Source organism: Pempheris klunzingeri, chromosome 18 (genome assembly GCF_042242105.1).
Source record: "Pempheris klunzingeri isolate RE-2024b chromosome 18, fPemKlu1.hap1, whole genome shotgun sequence".
Classification (NCBI taxonomy): domain Eukaryota; kingdom Metazoa; phylum Chordata; class Actinopteri; order Acropomatiformes; family Pempheridae; genus Pempheris; species Pempheris klunzingeri.
Genome location: NC_092029.1, coordinates 17,385,632 through 17,404,685, shown reverse-complemented (window position 1 = coordinate 17,404,685; position 19,054 = coordinate 17,385,632). Strand labels below are relative to the sequence as shown.

Genomic DNA, 19,054 nt, shown 5'->3' with positions numbered 1-19,054 from the left:
GTCTTCTCTCCGCTGCTGGCTCGCGCTCCCCCGCCTGCCACTCTCTCACCCTCTCTCACTCTCTCTCTCTCTCACCCTCCCTCTCTCTCTCTCTCTCTCTCTCTCTCCCTCCCTCACTCTCTCTCTCACCGACCGGCCCGCTCGCTCCCTCACAAGCCGCAGAGGACTGCCGCACCGGAGATGAGATTTCCGCTGGGTCCTAAAGTCTGCCCGAGTTGCACACACACAACACACACACACACACACACACGTGTACACGCGCACGCACACGAGCACGTGAAGACAAGTGTAGGACACAACCTGAGCCAAGAAAAAAACACCTCATCATCATCATCATCATCATCATCATCATCATCAGTTAAATCTTACACAAGACAGAAGTGTGTTCACAGCATCAGATATTCCATTTGAATAGAAGGGCAGTGTTGTTTGTAGCCTTATTGTTGCTATGCTAGCAAGTTTGACTTACGGGAGTCTCCATCCAAATGTAGTTAGTGCAAATTTTATCAGACTTTTCAGTAAAATGTGCAAAGGAAAATGTGAATTTATGCTAGCTTCCATCCACCGCCCGCAAGTTGTTTTATGGAGATAAACAGTAGGTGGCGCTAATTCTCAGGAGCATATACCATCTACGCAAAGTCGGTCTCCGCTGCTCTTTTGTTGTTTGTTTTTATTTTGTTTTTTTTCCTTTAAAATTCACTATTTCCATTCAGGTCTTTAAAGTCACAAATTGAAAATGTTGCACAACAGGTGACTGGAAACGCACCGAGATTTATGTGACTCGCTTTTTGCTGCCACACATGAAATAGTGTGGGAGGGAGTCCCAGCATCTCCTGGCATCTTTACTGCAGAAAAAACCTGAGACCAAATCATCTGCTGAGCGGCAAAGAACTGATGGTATCACAGATGACGAGGCGCTCAAGACAGTTTGACAAAAAATAGCTGCCGGAGACTGTGTGTGTGTGTGTGTGTGAGTATTTTACAGACAGACAAGCCGCACAAATGTGGGATTTCATGCTTCAAGTTGAAGAATTTCATGTTTTCCTTTGACTCATATTGAGGTCGGTATGGTAGACTCCTCTGTGCTCAATATGGAACACAATTATGAAATAAATTAACAAGCAATATATGTAATATATTAAAAATCTATCAACATATATTGGTCAAATGGTTTTCTTAACACTATCAACCTCCAAAAGTACAATACATACAACACTGACACCAGCATTATTACCTTAGCTTGTAGAGGGAATTAGAATCTAGTTTTAAAGCCTTTATTATTACTCTTTATATTGTACTCGCATGGCACATATTCTGAAATGAATTTTGTGCTTAATTAAGTTGCAAACTAATTAGTCACAAACAGAATGCACAAAGAGTGTGAGACTCATTCTTGCCCCTGGGAAAAAGATTGGAAAAGATGGTGGTGATGGTTAACAAAGCCCAGTCGTTAATTTGCCCTGATATTCTTAGAGATACTGGGCTGAGCTACCGCACAGTAAAAGCGAGGGGCTCGTGATACTGCAGCATGGGCGCAGTGTGGGAGAAGCAGGGGCTTTACGGGGCCCAGCTGCCCACTTTTGACCCAGGATAATGTCTGGCCGTGCTCATAATCATTGGAAACAGGATCCTCTTGTAACAATATACAGTATGTTTGATGCTACAGCCCGGAGGCACACTGTCATATCTGCCTGTTTTGGTTTTACAGGTCAGGATCAAGTCTGGGATTTAGATTTAATGCCAAGCAAGCAAATAGGACTTAAACACTGTCTGTCCACTTTAGCATCAGATTTTCAGTTTTATTAGTTGCACACATGGTTTTATGTGGCTATATCAGCTGGTATTACCTCAGAGCACTGGTTCCCAACCTTCATTTTGGCATGTGACCACTAATTTCTACTTCACTTTTCGAGCGAACTGATGTTCCCTTCTCAGATTTGTCTTATTTGAGTAGTTTTTAAAGGCCTAAACACGTCAAACTTCACAGTTTTAATGATACAGAAAGCTATGATTTGAGAAGAGAAAGCAGTTTTTGTAACTAACACACATTTTTAGATTTGCTGTCTTCAATAATCTCAGATTCATTTGATCTTTTCTTTGGTTAGAGACAGTTTCAGAGACACTGAGATGTGTTTTTTCTTCTTCTCTAGGTTACTTGTCTCCACCTACAACCCACACGTGAACCAGTTTTCTTGTTTGGCGGGTTAGTTTCCTCTGATCTAAATGTGAACAGGTGAAGCTGAAGCATGTCGCAACAAGTTGAAACGTGCTCTCTCACCGCTGTGGACACACTATTGTAGGACACATAGGAAAAGCAGTAAATGTGGTATGAGCAGGTCAGGCAGACAGGCCGGAAACTCTCCAAAAATATTTTACAAAGTAACTTCTCCTCTGCAGGGAAGAGTACAGTTTTCACATTAGAGGGTGCATGAGTGGGTTTTTTTCCTTTATCTGATAGTAAAGTTTGTATTCAGTGTAAAACATAGAAATGTAGAAACTGTTTTCTCTGCTAAAGATAGAAATGAATAGAAGAAGAAGAAAAGTGAATAGTAGTACTATGCTGAATGGCAGCAGCTGACCTGTTTTGTCTGACCAACAGTCCAAAACCAAACCATATTCACTTTACAATGAAGTAAAACACCAGAAAAGCAGCAAATTCTCACATTTATTAAGCTTGAATAAACAAATATTTGGATTGTTTTCTTGTAATAAATAACTTGAAATCAATGATAATTACAGAATGAACTATTATTTCAAGTGTAAATCAGATCAAAGTGACTTTTATTACATTATGACCACATAACATACTTCACATTTTGCCAGTTGGTGGTCCAGAAGAAAGGGTTAAACTCAGTTTGACCTCAGAAGAAGAAGAAAGTGTATAGATCCCCACTGAACAGGGTCCTAACTGCACTGGGTGCTGTGTGTATGTGTGAGTAAGCAGAGGAGGTGGTGGGTGGGGGGTTATTTATAGCAGTCAGTGAGGTCACCAACAGACAACCTCAGTGAGCTTTATTCAGTCTATAGTTTACACCCCCGCCTCGCACACACACACACACTCGCGCAAACACACACATACAACACACATGCACATGCACACACACACACACACACGAGTCATGACCTCTGAGGGAAGCTCATGGGAAAAGTGAGAACTGCTCATCCATACTAATGAGGACACTAAATGGGGGAGAAAGTTAAAAACATGCAGCAGAAAAATTAGGTGTATTTTTGAAGACCATGCTGGGGTGTTCATTTATAGAAACTGGGTTACGACCAAAAACACTCCCTCACCACGTCCCTCCCCAGACTGCTGTGGATGAAAGTCTGTGTGTTTGTGTTCCTATCATCCCTAACAGTATTTCATTTTGTTTGAGTACATTCACTACTGTAATGTGATGTAATGTTTCTGTGCTGTACTGTTATTTTATCCTTCCATAGAGCTGCATTTCAAGGGGAAATATTGTACTAATTACTACCTATCAGTGCTTCCTACAACAGTATATTAAGTTATTAAGATTAGCTCCAACTGGACAGCAATAAAATCAGTAATATTCCAGTTTACTTTACATATATTATTTAACACTGTGAATCAGACAGTTTTTTTTGCTAATACTTACCTCCCTATACTTAATACTTTGAATGCACGACCTCTTCCACAGCGATATACAGACTGCAGCAGCAAAAGGACTGAAAGCGTAGGACGGATCAGCGGTACTTTTTATTGCTTATGGTTGAAATTTACTGAAGTCATGTATTTAAGTTCAAATAAGGCTTATACTGTTATTCTCTAACTATATATATCTTTATATGAGCTCGACAGGTAGACAGACAGACCTATATGCATTCATACATGCAGGCCACTTTTCACCCCATTAGCCACAGATACTAATTACATGTTAAATTCAAATAAATATACAGTATGACAGTGCAACACTTACCTGAACTTGAGGTACTTTAGTGAAGTACATTTTGTTAAGAACATCTTTTTACTTTATATATATATATATATATATATGAATATTTTCAGCAGACGACCTCTGCTTGTGATAGTAGTAGTAGTTGTGATAGTATTTTCACACTGTAGTGTAGCTTCTTTTACTTAGCGAAGGGATCTACATACATGTACCAGCACTAGATTTTTGTCCAAACACTATTAAAACGGCTGAATTTTGAAGGTTAGATGATGCAGCCTAAAAATAAGAGACATTTTGTTTTGCCTGTGGCTTCACTTCACTGTTAGTCCAGAACTTTATCATGTAAATCAATGAAAACACTTTTTTTTTCTTTTCTAACTTTCTCTTTCCTTGAGTTTATTTTCCCACAGAGTTCACAGTAGTTTTAGAGCGGCTGCAGCATCATGGGACTCAGGGAAGCTGTATTGCACATTAGAGACGTCAAGGAATCTTAGTTTTTCACTTTCCAGGAATATAGCAGTGTAGTTTCCAACATGTTCTGTGAATTTATTACATTATATATGGTTTTGCCGAGCCGTAGTGCTAGTCAGACTGTCAAAGAACACGAGCGTGAACAAACCAGGAGGGAATAAAAAGTTGAGGTCATGGAGGAGCTCTGACATAGTAGTGGAAAGTCATGGGAAAGTTACTGAATTGTGCATCACATAGCCTCGTTTGCATGTTGCTGCACAGGCTTGTGTGTCCTGGAAAGTAGGACCAACGGTCACAGAGACAGACGGAAGTCGAGAGGTTGACGTTAAATATTCTTTATTGCAGATGAGCACAGATCAGCGCTTGTCACTCACGCCGGCAGCTTCAAGGCTGAAGGTGTTTGCAGCGTCCTCGTGTCAGGACGCGCCTGTCCCGTCAGTCTTGATTTCTCTTCCACATACACACTGAAGCATGACCTCATTCATTTATTAACCCACTCATACGATCCGTCAATCACTCAGAGGACAGAAAATGTGATAATACCAGTCGCAGGCAGTCAGTCGAACAATATACAATACAGTCAATCACAGCTCCCTATGAACACAAACTAAAACCCTGAAAGGTGACATAAAAACCTATTTCTGATCCTCCAAGTATCTCACAGCTATTACAGGGAAATAAATCAACCTGCTCAGTAAGTCACTTTGGGTCCTGTTTGGTTTGCATACGGATTTCAGTCGGAAGATGTCCGGGGTGCGACACCCACAATCCCCTGCATTTTACAGTAAGCTTGAAAGGCATCACAGACTAGCAAAGTGTAAAGGGCTATTTGGAGCAGGCAGTGTTAAGAAAATAAAAGTCCCGTTCATCTTTCACATACAGAGTTTTAGGCAACTAGCAGCTGGAGCACTTTCAGGGCTTGAACGTGAAATTCAGCTCAATTCAAAAAGGTAAAAGACAGTTACTGTAAGAAACTTTAAGAAGAGGAATCAGCTGCAACTCCCAAGGAGCGCTGCAGTAAGAAACATCCCATTCCAAAGCTTAAAACTGTGTTTGATTCGGAGTCTTTTTTGGACAAATTCAGGACTTGTTCCTGATTACAACAAAGATCTGTCTGCACCAGAGCAGCTCTTGTCACGATTCAAAGTGAAGCAGCTCGAGCAGGTTTACTGGAACCGACACTGTGGCACTCCCTCATTCTTGGTGGCATCTGTTTGATCCAGTTGGGCTGTACCTCATTTGTTTGTTGCTTTGGACAAAAGCAAATAAATGAAATGAAAATGCAAATTAATGTGGACATGTTTGTTTTTTCCATTCTTTTCTTTTCTTTCAGTGTTTTCTGTCCTCACTGTACTCGGGACACATCATTCTGGCTTTTGTTTGTTTTTTTTCGGGAGGAATCGTATTAGTACAGTTAAGTCTTTTGTTGCCTTTTAAGGAATGAGATTTCTTTTTGGTTCTTCTCCTGCCGTTGGAAGAGATGAGTGTCTTTGTTTGCTATGAATGGTCTTCTATCAAAATGGAAAAATGACCCTCCACACACATTCATTGATTTTTTTCCTAAATCTGTCATCTTTTGTCCCGTCAGATTTATCTTGGGACTCTGAGGTTTTCTAAGCTACAGAAGCGAGAAAAGTGTGTGATTTGGGTGCAATGACCCTTTAAAATATTAGATTTTTTTTTTTTTCTTTTAAAAAATGGGAATCAATACTCCAGACCCCACTTCGCTGCTCTATTGCTACACTGACCCTGGACTTGTGCTAAAGCAAATGGTTTTACATCCTCTCTCTCTCTTCCTCACACACACACACACACACACACAGAGTAATCAGATAGCTCCTCTTTGACTGGAGTCCCACTGCAGTACCGAGATACACAGAGAGGCCAGAACAACCTGAGCTGCTATCAAACCAGCACCCGTGGCTCTAATCTCACCCAAGTCTCAGACACCCGGATCAGGACTGGGACTTCAACAGCTCTCCGCCCTGCTTCGCCACAGCCGCATGGGGGGACCGGGCTGGGCTTTGTATAGCAGGAAACGACCCATTAAAGCTTATCGTCTCAGCAGGGCCTGACCACACTCACGTACACATAAACACTCAAACTGAATGAATAAATGGCGAAAAAATCAAATCAAATAAAAGCAATAAATACTAAGCACACAGTGCCGAAACTTTAAACTCTCTTTAACCTCCTTCTGTTTTTTTTTTTTTTTTTTTCACTCCACGTTTTCTCATTACATCCTGTATCTCCATCCTGAAACGTTCCTGCACTTTCATCCTTGGCGAATCTCCTAAACGCATCTTTCTGTCTCCTCGCGGTGTCCCTCTCACTTACTCGACCCTCTCGCACCTTGAAAATGCAGCGCACACACACACACACACACACACACAAGCACACGCTACAGTACAAATCAGTAGGTTTTCAGATTTAGCTATGGATGATCAAATCGAAAAACAAACGTAAAAACCACAGTGACGAGACGCACACAGAATCACAGCTATACATCAGTAGGGACCCAGCGGTCGTTTGGTGTCCAGCATCGTGATTGGTTGATTGGCAGTGGAGCTCTAATCCCCGTTGGCTAGCGATGAATTTAAGATACATTTTAATCCCAGCGGGGTCAGTCTTCTTTGGCCGTGACGAAACATCACGCTGCCTGAGGAGACAGTGGCAAAAGATCAGGGTCAATTTTCTTTAATATTTTGGGTGACAGCGATGCAGCATTTTGGGAAATACTCTTAAACGGTTGTTTTTGTAGGGTCAGATGAGAAGACTGATACCATTCATGTGTCTGTAGGGTAATATGTGAAGTTTAGCTTAGCTGAGCATAAAGACTGGAAAAAGCTAGCTTGGCTCTGAACCAGCATAAAACATCTGCACACCAGCATCTCTAAGCCTCATTTATTAACACATTCTATCTTGTTAGTTTAATCCCAATCCCAATAATGATGACAGCAAAACTGAAATGTATTTGCTCCAGCAAGCACATAACCTACCCATGCTTAGGCTTTGGTTTTTGTAAAAGTTAAACAAGTGAGATAGAACATGTTAATAAGTGAGCTTTAGAGGTGCTGGTGGTAACTTTGGACAGAGCAGGGCTTAATGTTTCCCCATGTCCGGTCTTTATGCTAAGAGAAGATAAACTAACCAGCTGTTGGCTGCTGACTGAAAATGACGTCTTCTGAAATGTCTCCTCATCCAAGTCCTGTTCTGTGAATTTTGTGATTGTATTTCTTATTCCTCATTTCAGGAAACGACTGCTTGTTCCATTTTTTCTCTCTCCGTAAAACATCACAGAGAGCTTAAGAGCCAAAAACAGGCCACTTGCAGGCCTGTGCAAACAAGTTAAAACTATACAAACAAGTTGTTGCTTTGAGTCATTAAATCATTCAAGCAGTTTTTCCCATAAAACATGAATGCAGCCTTTTTTGCTCTAAAGCAGGAACATCTCTAAGAGCCTTTCTTACAGATACATCTGCTGACTGATTCATGATTAAATATTTGTTGCATCCTTCCATTACAAAAAAAAAGAAACAGTTAGTACAACCGTGTCATTTATCGAATATATTGAATCACTTACTGTTTTTGTTTGTCCTGCGTTCATTTTAACCTGCTAAAGAGAGAAATAAGTTTTGTTAGCAGTTAGCGGAGGGCAGTACAGTCTGAAGTTAAAACTAGTGCTGCAGGTTTCTGCCAGGAACTATAATAAGAACCAGACCGATTCTGAGCAAATAAACATGAAACATGACTGTACTTGGCAGGTGCAACACAAACTGACTAACTAGAAAAAACTGCAGGTTTAACATTTAACTGTTGAACCCTGGACCCCATCTGTCTGTCTGTCTGTCTGTCTGTCTGTCTGTCTGTCTGGCTGGCTGGCTGGCTGGCTGGCTGGCTGGCTGTCCGGGGTCAGTGGGTTAGTACTGCAGGTTAGTCTCTTAAACAAGCATTTAGTCTGAGCCCAGGAAGTAGTTTCACCACTTCGTCTCTGCAGGCGGTCCTCTTGTAAAGAGGAGGGTTTCCATAAAGCATGGCTAATGAGACGACATGTTAACGAAGCGTGCTGCGAAACAGACGGGAGCACCTGGAGAGTCTTATGCAGACTGGGCACGTGGTCACACAGACGCAGACAAACGTGCAGGAAAAGTTGCACGTACAAAACGCATTTAAAGCCTCAGCAAACGGTCCCTGACATCTAGAGTGACATGGGGTCATGTATTACAGTACACATTCATATATTTAACAAAAAATAGTTCACTGATATATCCCAACAATGAATTTTCTTGGCAGGGAATCTGGTACTATTAGTATTTACGTATATTACTGGTTTGAAAAATGGTGTAGCTGAGCAGCCGTTTACCAACTTTAAGAATTTCACATCTTCTGTGGCAGAACGTACATTAATTCAAGTGTTTTTCAGGTACTTGTTCTTTACTTGAGTATTTGCTATTCATGATATATTTCTACTCCACTAAAACTTCATACTTTTCACTCCACCGCATTTATCTAACGACGACAGTTAGTAGTTAACTGATTTACATACAATAACAATTAACATACAATCAACTTATAAAATACGATGCTTCTCTATGGATTAAAGGCGCTGCAGGTTAATATAATAACCCATGTACGAAATACTGTGTTTCAGTACCTTGTGGGCACATTTACTTTTACTTTGGATACTTTGAGTACATTTTGCTGGGAATGCTGAATGCAGGACTAGTATTTGTGAAATGTTACACTGTGATATTACCACTTTTACTTAAGCAAAGGATGGAAAAAAAAAAAAAGACATCTTCTCATCAGAAGGCCACTTCATTCATATCTTAAACAGCCGAGCAGCAAGATCAACTCAGCTGATGTGGAACATATCAGATTTATTTGCTAGAAAAATGTGTGTAACTTCCCACTATCATGAGATCAAATTTCTGTGCTCTCCTGAGAGTTCCTGAGAATAAAAGCTGCACATGGCCGTGCAAAGTAGATTAGAATTTGATTTCACTTATTAAAAGCTCAACAGTTCTTACCCGCTTTTCTATGAACATTTCAGAAAAACCCTCTGAAAGCAAGTGTGGGTTCAGAGGTGGACTTTGTTTGGTGTTGGTTTTGCATGATAAAGGTAACATTATAAGACTGATCTCTGGTATCTGGTAGCTGTCGATGTGTTAATTCAGCTACACTTGAAATCCACCCATGTAAGTCCCAGTGTAAAGTTTACACACTATAACGATCATGTTAGTATGAAGCTCTGAAATGAAACAAGCAAAGAGAAGATAGTGTGCAATTTACCTCTGTCTTTCCCATTCAGCAATCTCTCCTCTTCCTCCCGAACATCATCTGTTCAGAAAAGAGGGCATAAATTCAACAAATGAACGTGTGTCTGACTAAAAATTTCATTACTTTCTTAAGATTTTTCACTAGGATTTACAAAGAAAACATAAAATATCAACCTCCTTGTATTTCTTTACCAGTTTTATACCCAAAACTGAGAGACATACTGTTGGTCGTAATTTGTGGAAAGTGGATTATTTGGAAGCAACAAAGACGTCAAAACAGCATCTGGAGGATACTATAGAGAAGTGTGTGTGTGTGTGTGTGTGTGTGTGTGTGTGTGTGTGTGTGTGTGTACCGGAGTGGAGCTCCTTGACCAGTGAGGACACAGTGTTGGTGATGGAGTCGGCTGCTACCAGAAGGTCATTCCTCAGGTTCCTTCTTGGGCCTGCGATGGAGACACAAAGAAAACAATAACATTCCACTGTTGTTCATCACAGCACAAAGATTAGATTTTTGTGGCGACTTAATACAACCGCTTTACAGTATGAGATGTGAATGACACAAAGCTATTTCAACTTTATGATTCACTTTCACTTTATGATTAGGTAATTTAAACAGTTTACATGTTTAAACTTTACTACTTTCTAAAACGCCACATTTTTCAACACATCATTAGAATTCATAAAACACACTTAGAGCTTAGAGCAGCAGGAGCTTGTTCATTGTTACAGTTTTTAAGCACTATGAGGCAAACTTGGGATTTATGATTTTATGAATAAAATTTGACTTCCATGCCGAATTTCTAATAAGGTGGAAAATGTGTTTTTGTAAAACATAAAATCTTATTGTGACACTACAGGCTGAAGGTTTAACAGTCCATGAACTGCTCATCAGATGAAACTAATCTTAAACGCCGACTGAAAACTACCCAACTACGATTATGTCTGCAGCCGAGCAGAGATTCAATAAATACATGTAGGAAACACAGCTGGAAATACAACACTGTGACCATTTTACAGAGAAGCATTAAAATATCTTAATATCCTCATAATTTCTTATTAGAATAGATTTATAGCATGACTTAAATTCACATTTATAAAAGCGGTTGTGGAACATTTGGCCAACTGGTCCCAAACATATTCATATATATGAAAGCCAAAGGTCTTAACAGGGAAATTGTTGAGCTGCTCATGAATGAAACCTTGTTGGGTCGGGACTAAATCCTACTGGAGACATCTCTCCTGTGTGTCTTACAGAGGTGACAAAAGGACCAATGATGACAGCTCCTGTAAATTCATCGCCTATAAAAACTCACTTCTCGTACTTTGTCTCAGGGCTCAAACTAAACCAAGATTTATGGATTTCTTTCTTTTTTTTTTTACCCTACAGTAAGTTCCGCATTTACCTTGGGCAAACGCTTCTTGTACATCACCTCCCACCCCAGCCAGTGAATCTTGAGGAGGGTACATGTGAGCCTGTGGAGACGCAGCACCCACAGAGCGGACGGTTGATGGGCTCGGTCGAGAGGGAGAAGCGTGAGAAGAACCAGCAGCCTGCGCCTGCGAGACGGATTTATGTGGGTTGTTAGACATCACGGTCATCATTCATGGCTTTCACAAAAATGTGACTCGTCATTTTTGCTGGAGCTGACATCATCTCCACAGCACAGTAAAAGCTGTGGTTACTGCTAGAAAAGGTCAAGCCATTGTTTAGGCCTGAAATGGAAAAATTAAACCGTTTCCCCATTTCTTGTAAACTTGACTTATTTGGACATTTAAAGTTTCTGTGTCACATTAGGGCTGCATCCCACATTTACACCACTGTGAGTCCAACATAAGGGCATAAACTTACTGCCTGTCGCTGTTCCTCATCCTACAGGGCCACAACATGGGCAGTCGGAAACAAATGGGGAGGAAAAGGATGGAAAAGAAGAGGTCAGATACATTCAGAGCTAGAAAAGAAGAAATGATTAAGAAGAGAATAGCAGAGGGGAAAAAGCGTGGCTTGTTAGTGCGAGGACGGACACGGGGAGGTGTGAAGAAAAAGGGAAACTTTGCTCTCTCATGTGTGACAATGCACCATGCTGAAAACAATAGTCAGTGTGTAGGTGTGTGCGTGTGTGTGTGTGTGTCACCTTCAGCAGCTTCATCAGTCCCTCCAGCTGTACCATCAGTTCCCTCCTGCTCTCTTGCAGAGATGACATCCTCTGCTCCAGCTCATCTTTCCTTTGTCTGCAACACACACCAACCCTCGATTACTGTCACACAGCACAGTGTCAGGAGGCAGCAATAAAAGAACTCAAGGACTCACAGGAGGCAGAAGACACAGTTAAACTGGAATATTCGGAGGGTACAGAGGTAAAGAAAGCTGAAATTCTCAGAGCTCTGAGATTAGACTTGCTGGCCACAATTACACCTCTCACATCGTGCATCTCCAGATTTGACTTAGTACACATTCATCTGCACTGAGCCATCCCAGTCCAGGCTACTGGGGTTGGTGTCCTGTCTGATGAGGTTTATAAGTGGTACACAGTTGGGAAACTGCCAAAGTCCCTCTCTCTCTCTCTTACACACACTTATCAGATGCAGACAGATGTCAAGCTGCCTGGTTAGCGAAATAAGAGACTGATGTTACTCAAGCAGGCTTTTGAGGACAAGATCATTCCTGAAAGACTCCCAGAACACAAGGTCAGAAATCCTTGACATTTTCCAGGGTGATCGTTTGTTTCTGGGTTGGAAGAGGAGAGTCAGAGGAGATGAGCAGTGAAAGAGCTGCTGACTGGAACACGAGAGCGTCGTGAGCATCTGAGAGAGGCCACAAAACCTTGGAAACACAATCAACACGGATGTGTACCAGTTCTCAGATGACAGAGGCAAGCAGGGGCGTTCATCATGCACCTAATGCCACTTGAAATGCTCTACTGTAGACCACCAAGTCTTTCAAAGCATTTGAGCAGTACATATTGGATCCAAACTGTACATTTGAAAGATAAATAGTTGCTGTTGGCAGCAAAAAGAGGCCAAGATTGAGAAGTTGGCATATGTAGCTAACATCGTAACAGAGTAAACAAACATATAGAGGTATCTATTATCATTTTTTCTAAACAGCATGCGGTCTGGATGGGACATTAAAGCAAAAGCCCAGCTTCTCTCGTCTTTCCTGCTTGGCTTCTCTTCACATGGTAAGATAAATGAGTAAATAAACAAGTAAAACAAGAGTCTGAGTCACACACTAACTCCAGATTTGAGTCATTATGATCCCAAAGTAAAGCTTCAACAACGGGATTGACAGACTGTTTACAACAATGACTTTATCTGCATTATTTGAAGGTATTTTACTAAGGTTTTTTTTTTTTTTTTGGTTTTTTTTAACAATAACCCCTTAAAGAAGATCTAAAATGCGAATATGACTGACACATAACTATATAGCTAGCTAGGTAACCGTCCTACACATATACATAGACACTGCACAGGGTAGGAACTTCATATTAACTGAATATCATTACGTGGCAGGACGGGAAATAATGGCAAAAAATTCCCATGACTATAAGTAGCAAGAGGTCTCACCACTGGACAACTCAAGATACCAATGTTACTGAAAATGACTGTAATTTGCTCCTTGGATGAACAGTTAAATTACCTGCTGATGTGGTGTGAAGAAGGAAGTGGGATTTGGCTAATGTGGGTCATTAAGGTTGTTTCAGTTTTCACTACACATGCATGCAATTCAGATAATAGAAGAGCCCTCAGTTGCATTCATAACAGTACATTTTGAATATTTTAGTGAAAGCCACTTAAAAAGGACTAAATGATGAACTAAATATGATTTACACAACTTAAAGCCACTATGTGTAGAATTTAAAAACGATTAAATCTGGCGCCCCCTGGTGGCCTCGCCCAAAAAGACACCGGCAGTGAAGCATTCTGCTACAACCAGCATGACTGTAGGAAAACCAGGCACTCCCAAGTGAAACATTTTGCGAGTTGAAAGTTGAAAGACGCTATACTGATTTAAAGCTGCTCTGTGTCACACTTTTAACCGCCCAGTCTCTCACTAGCAGAACTGTTAATGCTTTAAATCGAGCCTCCCTCCTCTTCCTTGGTGTTTTTGTTTTTACCGAAAAGCGTAAACATGTTGGAAGCGATTTTCACGTTGGCTTTCCACAAAATCCACCATCTGTCACCGCCATCTGCCATAAAGCACTCTCCCTCTGTGCTGCAAAGCAACACGGCAGATTTCCCGCCAAGTCCGATGCTGAGTCACACAATGCAGAAAACGTGGTGGCAGGCGTGGTCGGACTTTTGATTGTTTTTGAAAATGATGTTTGGGGGATCATTTCTGTGAGTATGACTCCCAAGGTTGTGATTAAATGGAAAAAAACAAATAATGATTATAGTGTATATGTGCAGCAGGAGACCAGACTACCCAGCTCCTCTGCAGTGTGGTCTATGGTGGAGTCTGTGTTTACCTGAGCAGACGAAGCTCTGCCAGCAGAGTCGGGTTGGTGCTGCCCTTCTCCGGGCTGGCCTGGCATGCTGCGTCATGCTCTGCACGGAGATGTTTGATCTCCGCCAAGATCTCTCTGGGAAATGAAAAACATACTGGTCAGCTAAGGCAGTGGGAGCGTTACATGACTCAACAGACTGTAAAACGACAGGGCGAGAACACACACAGACACACACGATTCTGCAGGCTCATGTATATTTTTTGGAGCAATGTACAGTTTGGATTTAGAGAATAAATCTGAAAAGCAGTTGCATTTGGGAAACTCAAGCATGTGCACAGAGATAGATGTACATGGCATTTTCATTGCAAAGGGACATCAGTTTCTTTCAGGGGGAAAAAAAAAGCATGTCAACTGTGCAAATATAGTACAAAATGACAGTTGACATTTTGTGAACACTAAATTGGCGCTGTAACGCTGCATCATTTCTCCAATTATTTTCAAAATAAGACCAGTGTTCTATAAATGTGTAGTTAAACTGGACATGGACACCAGCTGACAACCAGACAGGGACACCTGAAATCCTGCTGCAGTGGTGCCTCATTCTGCACATTTTTAGGCAGTCACAAATACAAAGAGACAAAACTTACAATAGTACGAGTCAAACTAAAAGGAATGAATTAAATTTAATAACTCATCCACTATTCATACATTTGTACCTGTTTTTGCACTCCAGCTGAGCGATGAGCTCCCTCTTCTGCTTGTTCACATCAAAGTTGATGCTCCGGTTCGGTATCACCTGAAAGACAACCACGAAAAAGAAAAAAAATCACTGGAGCTCATTTACTTCTATTTTAGTTCTTCTAGGGTTTTAGACAGAATATGTAACACACTGTAAAAAGTACCTGACTGTGTGTTTATGCATTGGCAGTTTACTGTTTACTGAGAAAATAAGGTGATAGTGACTCACTCCTGTGCCATCAGTCTCTGCCAGACGGGAGGTGTAGCGGGCAATCAGTTTGTGCTCCTCATCTTGCCTGCTGGGACTGTCCACGCTGCTAACAAACAAACACACACACACACACACACAGGAGGTATAAATCAACAACTTCCTGACAGCAACATACACTGATGATCATTTATATTTTATTGAGGTGTCAAATATTCACATTAAGCATGAATGTGACAAATGTCGCCAGTGAAGGTGACAAATAGGAGATTGTACCGCCTGTAGCGGTAGAAAATGTTGCCACTATGCACCCATCAGTAGAGGAACATGCCACATAAACCACAGCAACAACAAATAATGAGTGGAATGTTGCTGCTTATTAGGAAAAGGGATGTCCTGAAAGGCCTGCTGACAGTTTCCTGCAATACTGCAAAAAAAGTTTATTTGTAAACCTGTGAATCTGCTTTTTGAGTGTAACTACATCCAAAAAGAACCAGAATCACCCTAAAATCAGGTCAGTCAGTGGGCCAACATTTCCTCCAGAAAACTGTTCAGTTTAAGCTCCAGAATGGTGATCAGTCATTACTCCACCTGACCCTGGTGATGTGAGCTTCACACTGGTGCTAAATTAGACTAAAAGGAGGTTGGACGTCAATGACTTAGCAGTCAGGATGTTTTATGTTTAAACTGTAACACACCGAGTGTACATGTTGCCCCCGGGGCAGATGGTGGACAGCACTTTTTAAATCACTGGCCTAATGGAGGCACGGTAGACAGCTCGACCTGCATAAACAAACAGCTGGGAGAGTCCAGTTTATCACACGTATGTCCGTGCACCACTCTCACCATGGGCTGCTCTGGAGGCGATTCACATACGCAGCGATTAGAGCGTGTTCCTCGTTCATACGCTGAGCAGCTGTCAGACTGGAGGAGAGGGAAACAGACAGGAAATAAACGTCACATGTGCTGATTATGATCCAATCTCGCCAATTTGCAGGGATTACACACACTGACAGCCATGCGTCCCTGATGGATGTGCGTGTTTGTGTGATGTGATAGATGGTCTTGCTAGTCAAAATAGCCCCTGTTCTGCACATCCATGCTGTGAATTTACATTATTCTGACTATAATGTATGTCATATATAGTTAATTACAATATATCTTGACATATTTCACATATTTTCAATATTTTCTTATGTATTTTTATAATTCTTTCTGCATGTCTAAGCACACTGTATTGTGTTATTTCCATCATTGTCCCTGGTGTTTTCAGTCCTCCGCCGTTTCTCAGGATGGACAGAGAAATTCAATGTCTAACTTTATCAGTTTCATTTCATTTCATTTCATTAGCAGTGTGCCAACAGTTGATCCATCATTAATCATTTGGTCCACAAAATGTGAGTAAAAAGAGAAAAGAACAATGACGGGGAGAGCTCAGCGTGCCACACAAGAAACAGACATATGTGCGTGTGTTGTCTTTGGTCACAGCTCTTTCAGCCACCATGGCAAAACGCCCATCACGATCCTCTAAAGCGCACAGTGTCTTCTAGTGCCTTGTTTTATCAGCCTTCCAATTTTCACTTATAACAAATCAAATCAGCGAAATGAAGTTTGCAATTGGTATAAAATCTGTTGGAGGAAATAGTCGTTCACAAGGAACCAGAGAATAAAGCAAGCCGTTTCAAATCCACTTCTGTTCATTACCCAAATAACCCCAATCAGACAGAAGACAATATGACAAATGCTAAACTGATGTTTTTCTACTTATTATGTCGTTTTTTACCTCTTTGAGGACTCGGGCGCTGATGAGGACAGCAACATGGCCTCACTGGTGTTCCCAATAGGACGAGAGGGGCTGCACGCACACAAACACAATGTACCGGACCCATATTATCAACAGTGTAAATACAGAGCAAGGACAACAGCATTAAAATCATTAAAATACAAAGGCCTGCCTATCAGAAAACACACATTCTTTCCCTCACATTCACATACTAGCACACACTCACGTGCTTCTGAGTGCAATCATGCACTAGTGAATTGTACTGGTCTGAGCAAACACAGACAGGGCAAAGATCACCAGAGGGAGAGAAGGAGAGCGAAAGAGAGAGAATGCAGACCGAAGGGGGAATGAAAAATAGACAGACATTCAGAAAGATGCAAGTTTGAGCGAGGAATAAACGTGACGCAGCTTCATTATAAGCATACTCACATCTATGCTGCATCAAGTGCAGTCTCTGTGTGCTGGCCTGAATATGTGCCCAGTGCTTGAGGTCTGTAATGACCCAGTCTGTTGTAGTTTGGAAAATCAAACAGTGTGGATCCACCACGAGGGGAGGAGCAACCAGAGTTTGGCGATGAAGGTGGGACTAATGAGGTCTCGTGTTATCCGAACTTTTGTGTGCATGTAACTGACCAAAATGTTATTCTGGGCCAAGACTCTGCTGCTTGGTAGCCAATGTTTCACTTTCTCTGATGAAAAGTGACCGTTTTGACACTCTCATTCACCACTTCTTCAAAGTCCTTCATCTGTTCATCTGAACATTAACTAGTGTCTTATGCATTAACACTGTGTGTACTTCTATACAGTCTAGTCTTTGAGGGGAATAGTATTGTGTCAATACAATCAATTGTGTTATATAATGCTGTTATTGATGATCCCAGGAACATTGCAATTAAAAATAAATAAGTTATAAAGATTTTTGATTTTAAGCATATTGCTAAGCCCTACTTCCCTAATCGTGAGTTTGGGCATGCCATGTGGTATTTTACCTGTGTATATTATTGAGCTAATAATGCTATTCACAGTGCCCCTGAATACAAAACAGTGTAGCTTTTGCTCAAGGATAATAGCACTTTGGATTTCCCTAAAAACCCTTAATATTTTCTTCATCATGAAGCAAACTGAGTGAAAGTGAGCTGAACAGGGACATAAGCAGGAAGCAACAAGCATTTCTAGTGAGGTATAATAGCTTTCTTGTTCCATTTATGCTCAAGTTATCATTAGTGGTTTTAACACTGTAGCAGCATTCTTTTAAATTCAACTGTTCCAAGTTTTTTATGACAAAGACAGTCTTCATACAAACGTTACAAAGGCTTTCTTTAAATGGTCCATTCCTTATTTATAAGTTATAAGTGTGTGTGAGTGATGCGATGTCTCACACTATGTTGGAGAGGTTAAGGGTCCTCTCAGGTTCCTCTGGGTAAATTGGATGAGGAGGCTCCCTGGACGACACACAGCCCAGAGTCCTGCTCAGGGCTCGGCCGAGCTTCGTCGCCGGCGACTTCTACACACATATAGACACACAAACATCAGGTCAGTGTTTGTAAACTGTGTGACTGTGTAAGAGCAGGACTGAACTCTGTATGAAGTTTTGTGGTGGTTTGTGGTATCGGGTGGTCTTGGTGTTCGGTTAGCTAGATTGTGCAGGCTTGTTGAGACATGTCCACTATAGTACTATAGTGTGTTTGATTTAGGCATAGTATCTGTTCCCCTTTTTTTTCTCTGCAGTAAATCCTTCAGGACAAGCGGGTGATAAATTGCTATAAAAATACAAATAATATTTGAACTTGTAAGCACGTTATGTTTCTCAATGCATTTATTTCCTCTTTTATATATCAGCACATGTATCATGTATGTGCATATGTAAATTCATACTAACTTTACTTTCACTTTTTCAAATTTACACAATCACATGAAACGGTTTTCTATGGACCTCTGGAAGATTAGCTATTGTGTTGGTAGCAGCTAATAGGGATTCAAATAAGTAACCGAATAAACTAACACAGTTGGCTGAGTGATTAGAATGGATGATGACAAGGAGTGAATGATTCACATCTCATTTACAATGTAATCCCTGTTCCACCTTTCATCTTGTGTGGATAATCGTCAAGTTCTGGCTTCAGTTTCTGATTTTATTTTGTAACATAGGTGCATGCAGCAGACCTTATCAAAACGGGCAGGACAGATGTTTCCTTTGGTGTAACACTATAAAA

The 19,054-nt window shown here is 41.1% G+C and overlaps 1 protein-coding gene across 6 annotated transcripts in view; it reads right to left on the bottom strand.

The window, feature by feature from the left end:
* Window positions 1–4,707: 4,707 nt before the first annotated feature.
* LOC139218383 (dystrobrevin beta-like) overlaps window positions 4,708–19,054 on the bottom strand; it is a 29,963-nt gene continuing 15,616 nt past the window's right edge. For 3 of the 6 annotated variants that reach the window (XM_070849944.1, XM_070849946.1, XM_070849945.1), the window contains 13 exons: window positions 18,221–18,345; window positions 16,842–16,913; window positions 15,905–15,982; window positions 15,080–15,167; window positions 14,829–14,908; window positions 14,134–14,247; window positions 11,800–11,896; window positions 11,517–11,537; window positions 11,071–11,224; window positions 10,021–10,110; window positions 9,681–9,728; window positions 7,972–8,004; window positions 4,708–7,047 (listed from right to left, as the gene is read on the bottom strand). In XM_070849944.1, the coding sequence (XP_070706045.1) occupies window positions 7,997–8,004; window positions 9,681–9,728; window positions 10,021–10,110; window positions 11,071–11,224; window positions 11,517–11,537; window positions 11,800–11,896; window positions 14,134–14,247; window positions 14,829–14,908; window positions 15,080–15,167; window positions 15,905–15,982; window positions 16,842–16,913; window positions 18,221–18,345 (975 nt within the window). In that variant the 3' untranslated portion in view covers window positions 4,708–7,047; window positions 7,972–7,996. The remainder of the gene's footprint in view (window positions 7,048–7,971; window positions 8,005–9,680; window positions 9,729–10,020; window positions 10,111–11,070; window positions 11,225–11,516; window positions 11,538–11,799; window positions 11,897–14,133; window positions 14,248–14,828; window positions 14,909–15,079; window positions 15,168–15,904; window positions 15,983–16,841; window positions 16,914–18,220; window positions 18,346–19,054) is intronic. The other 3 variants (XM_070849948.1, XM_070849947.1, XM_070849949.1) reach the window with 3 other exon arrangements.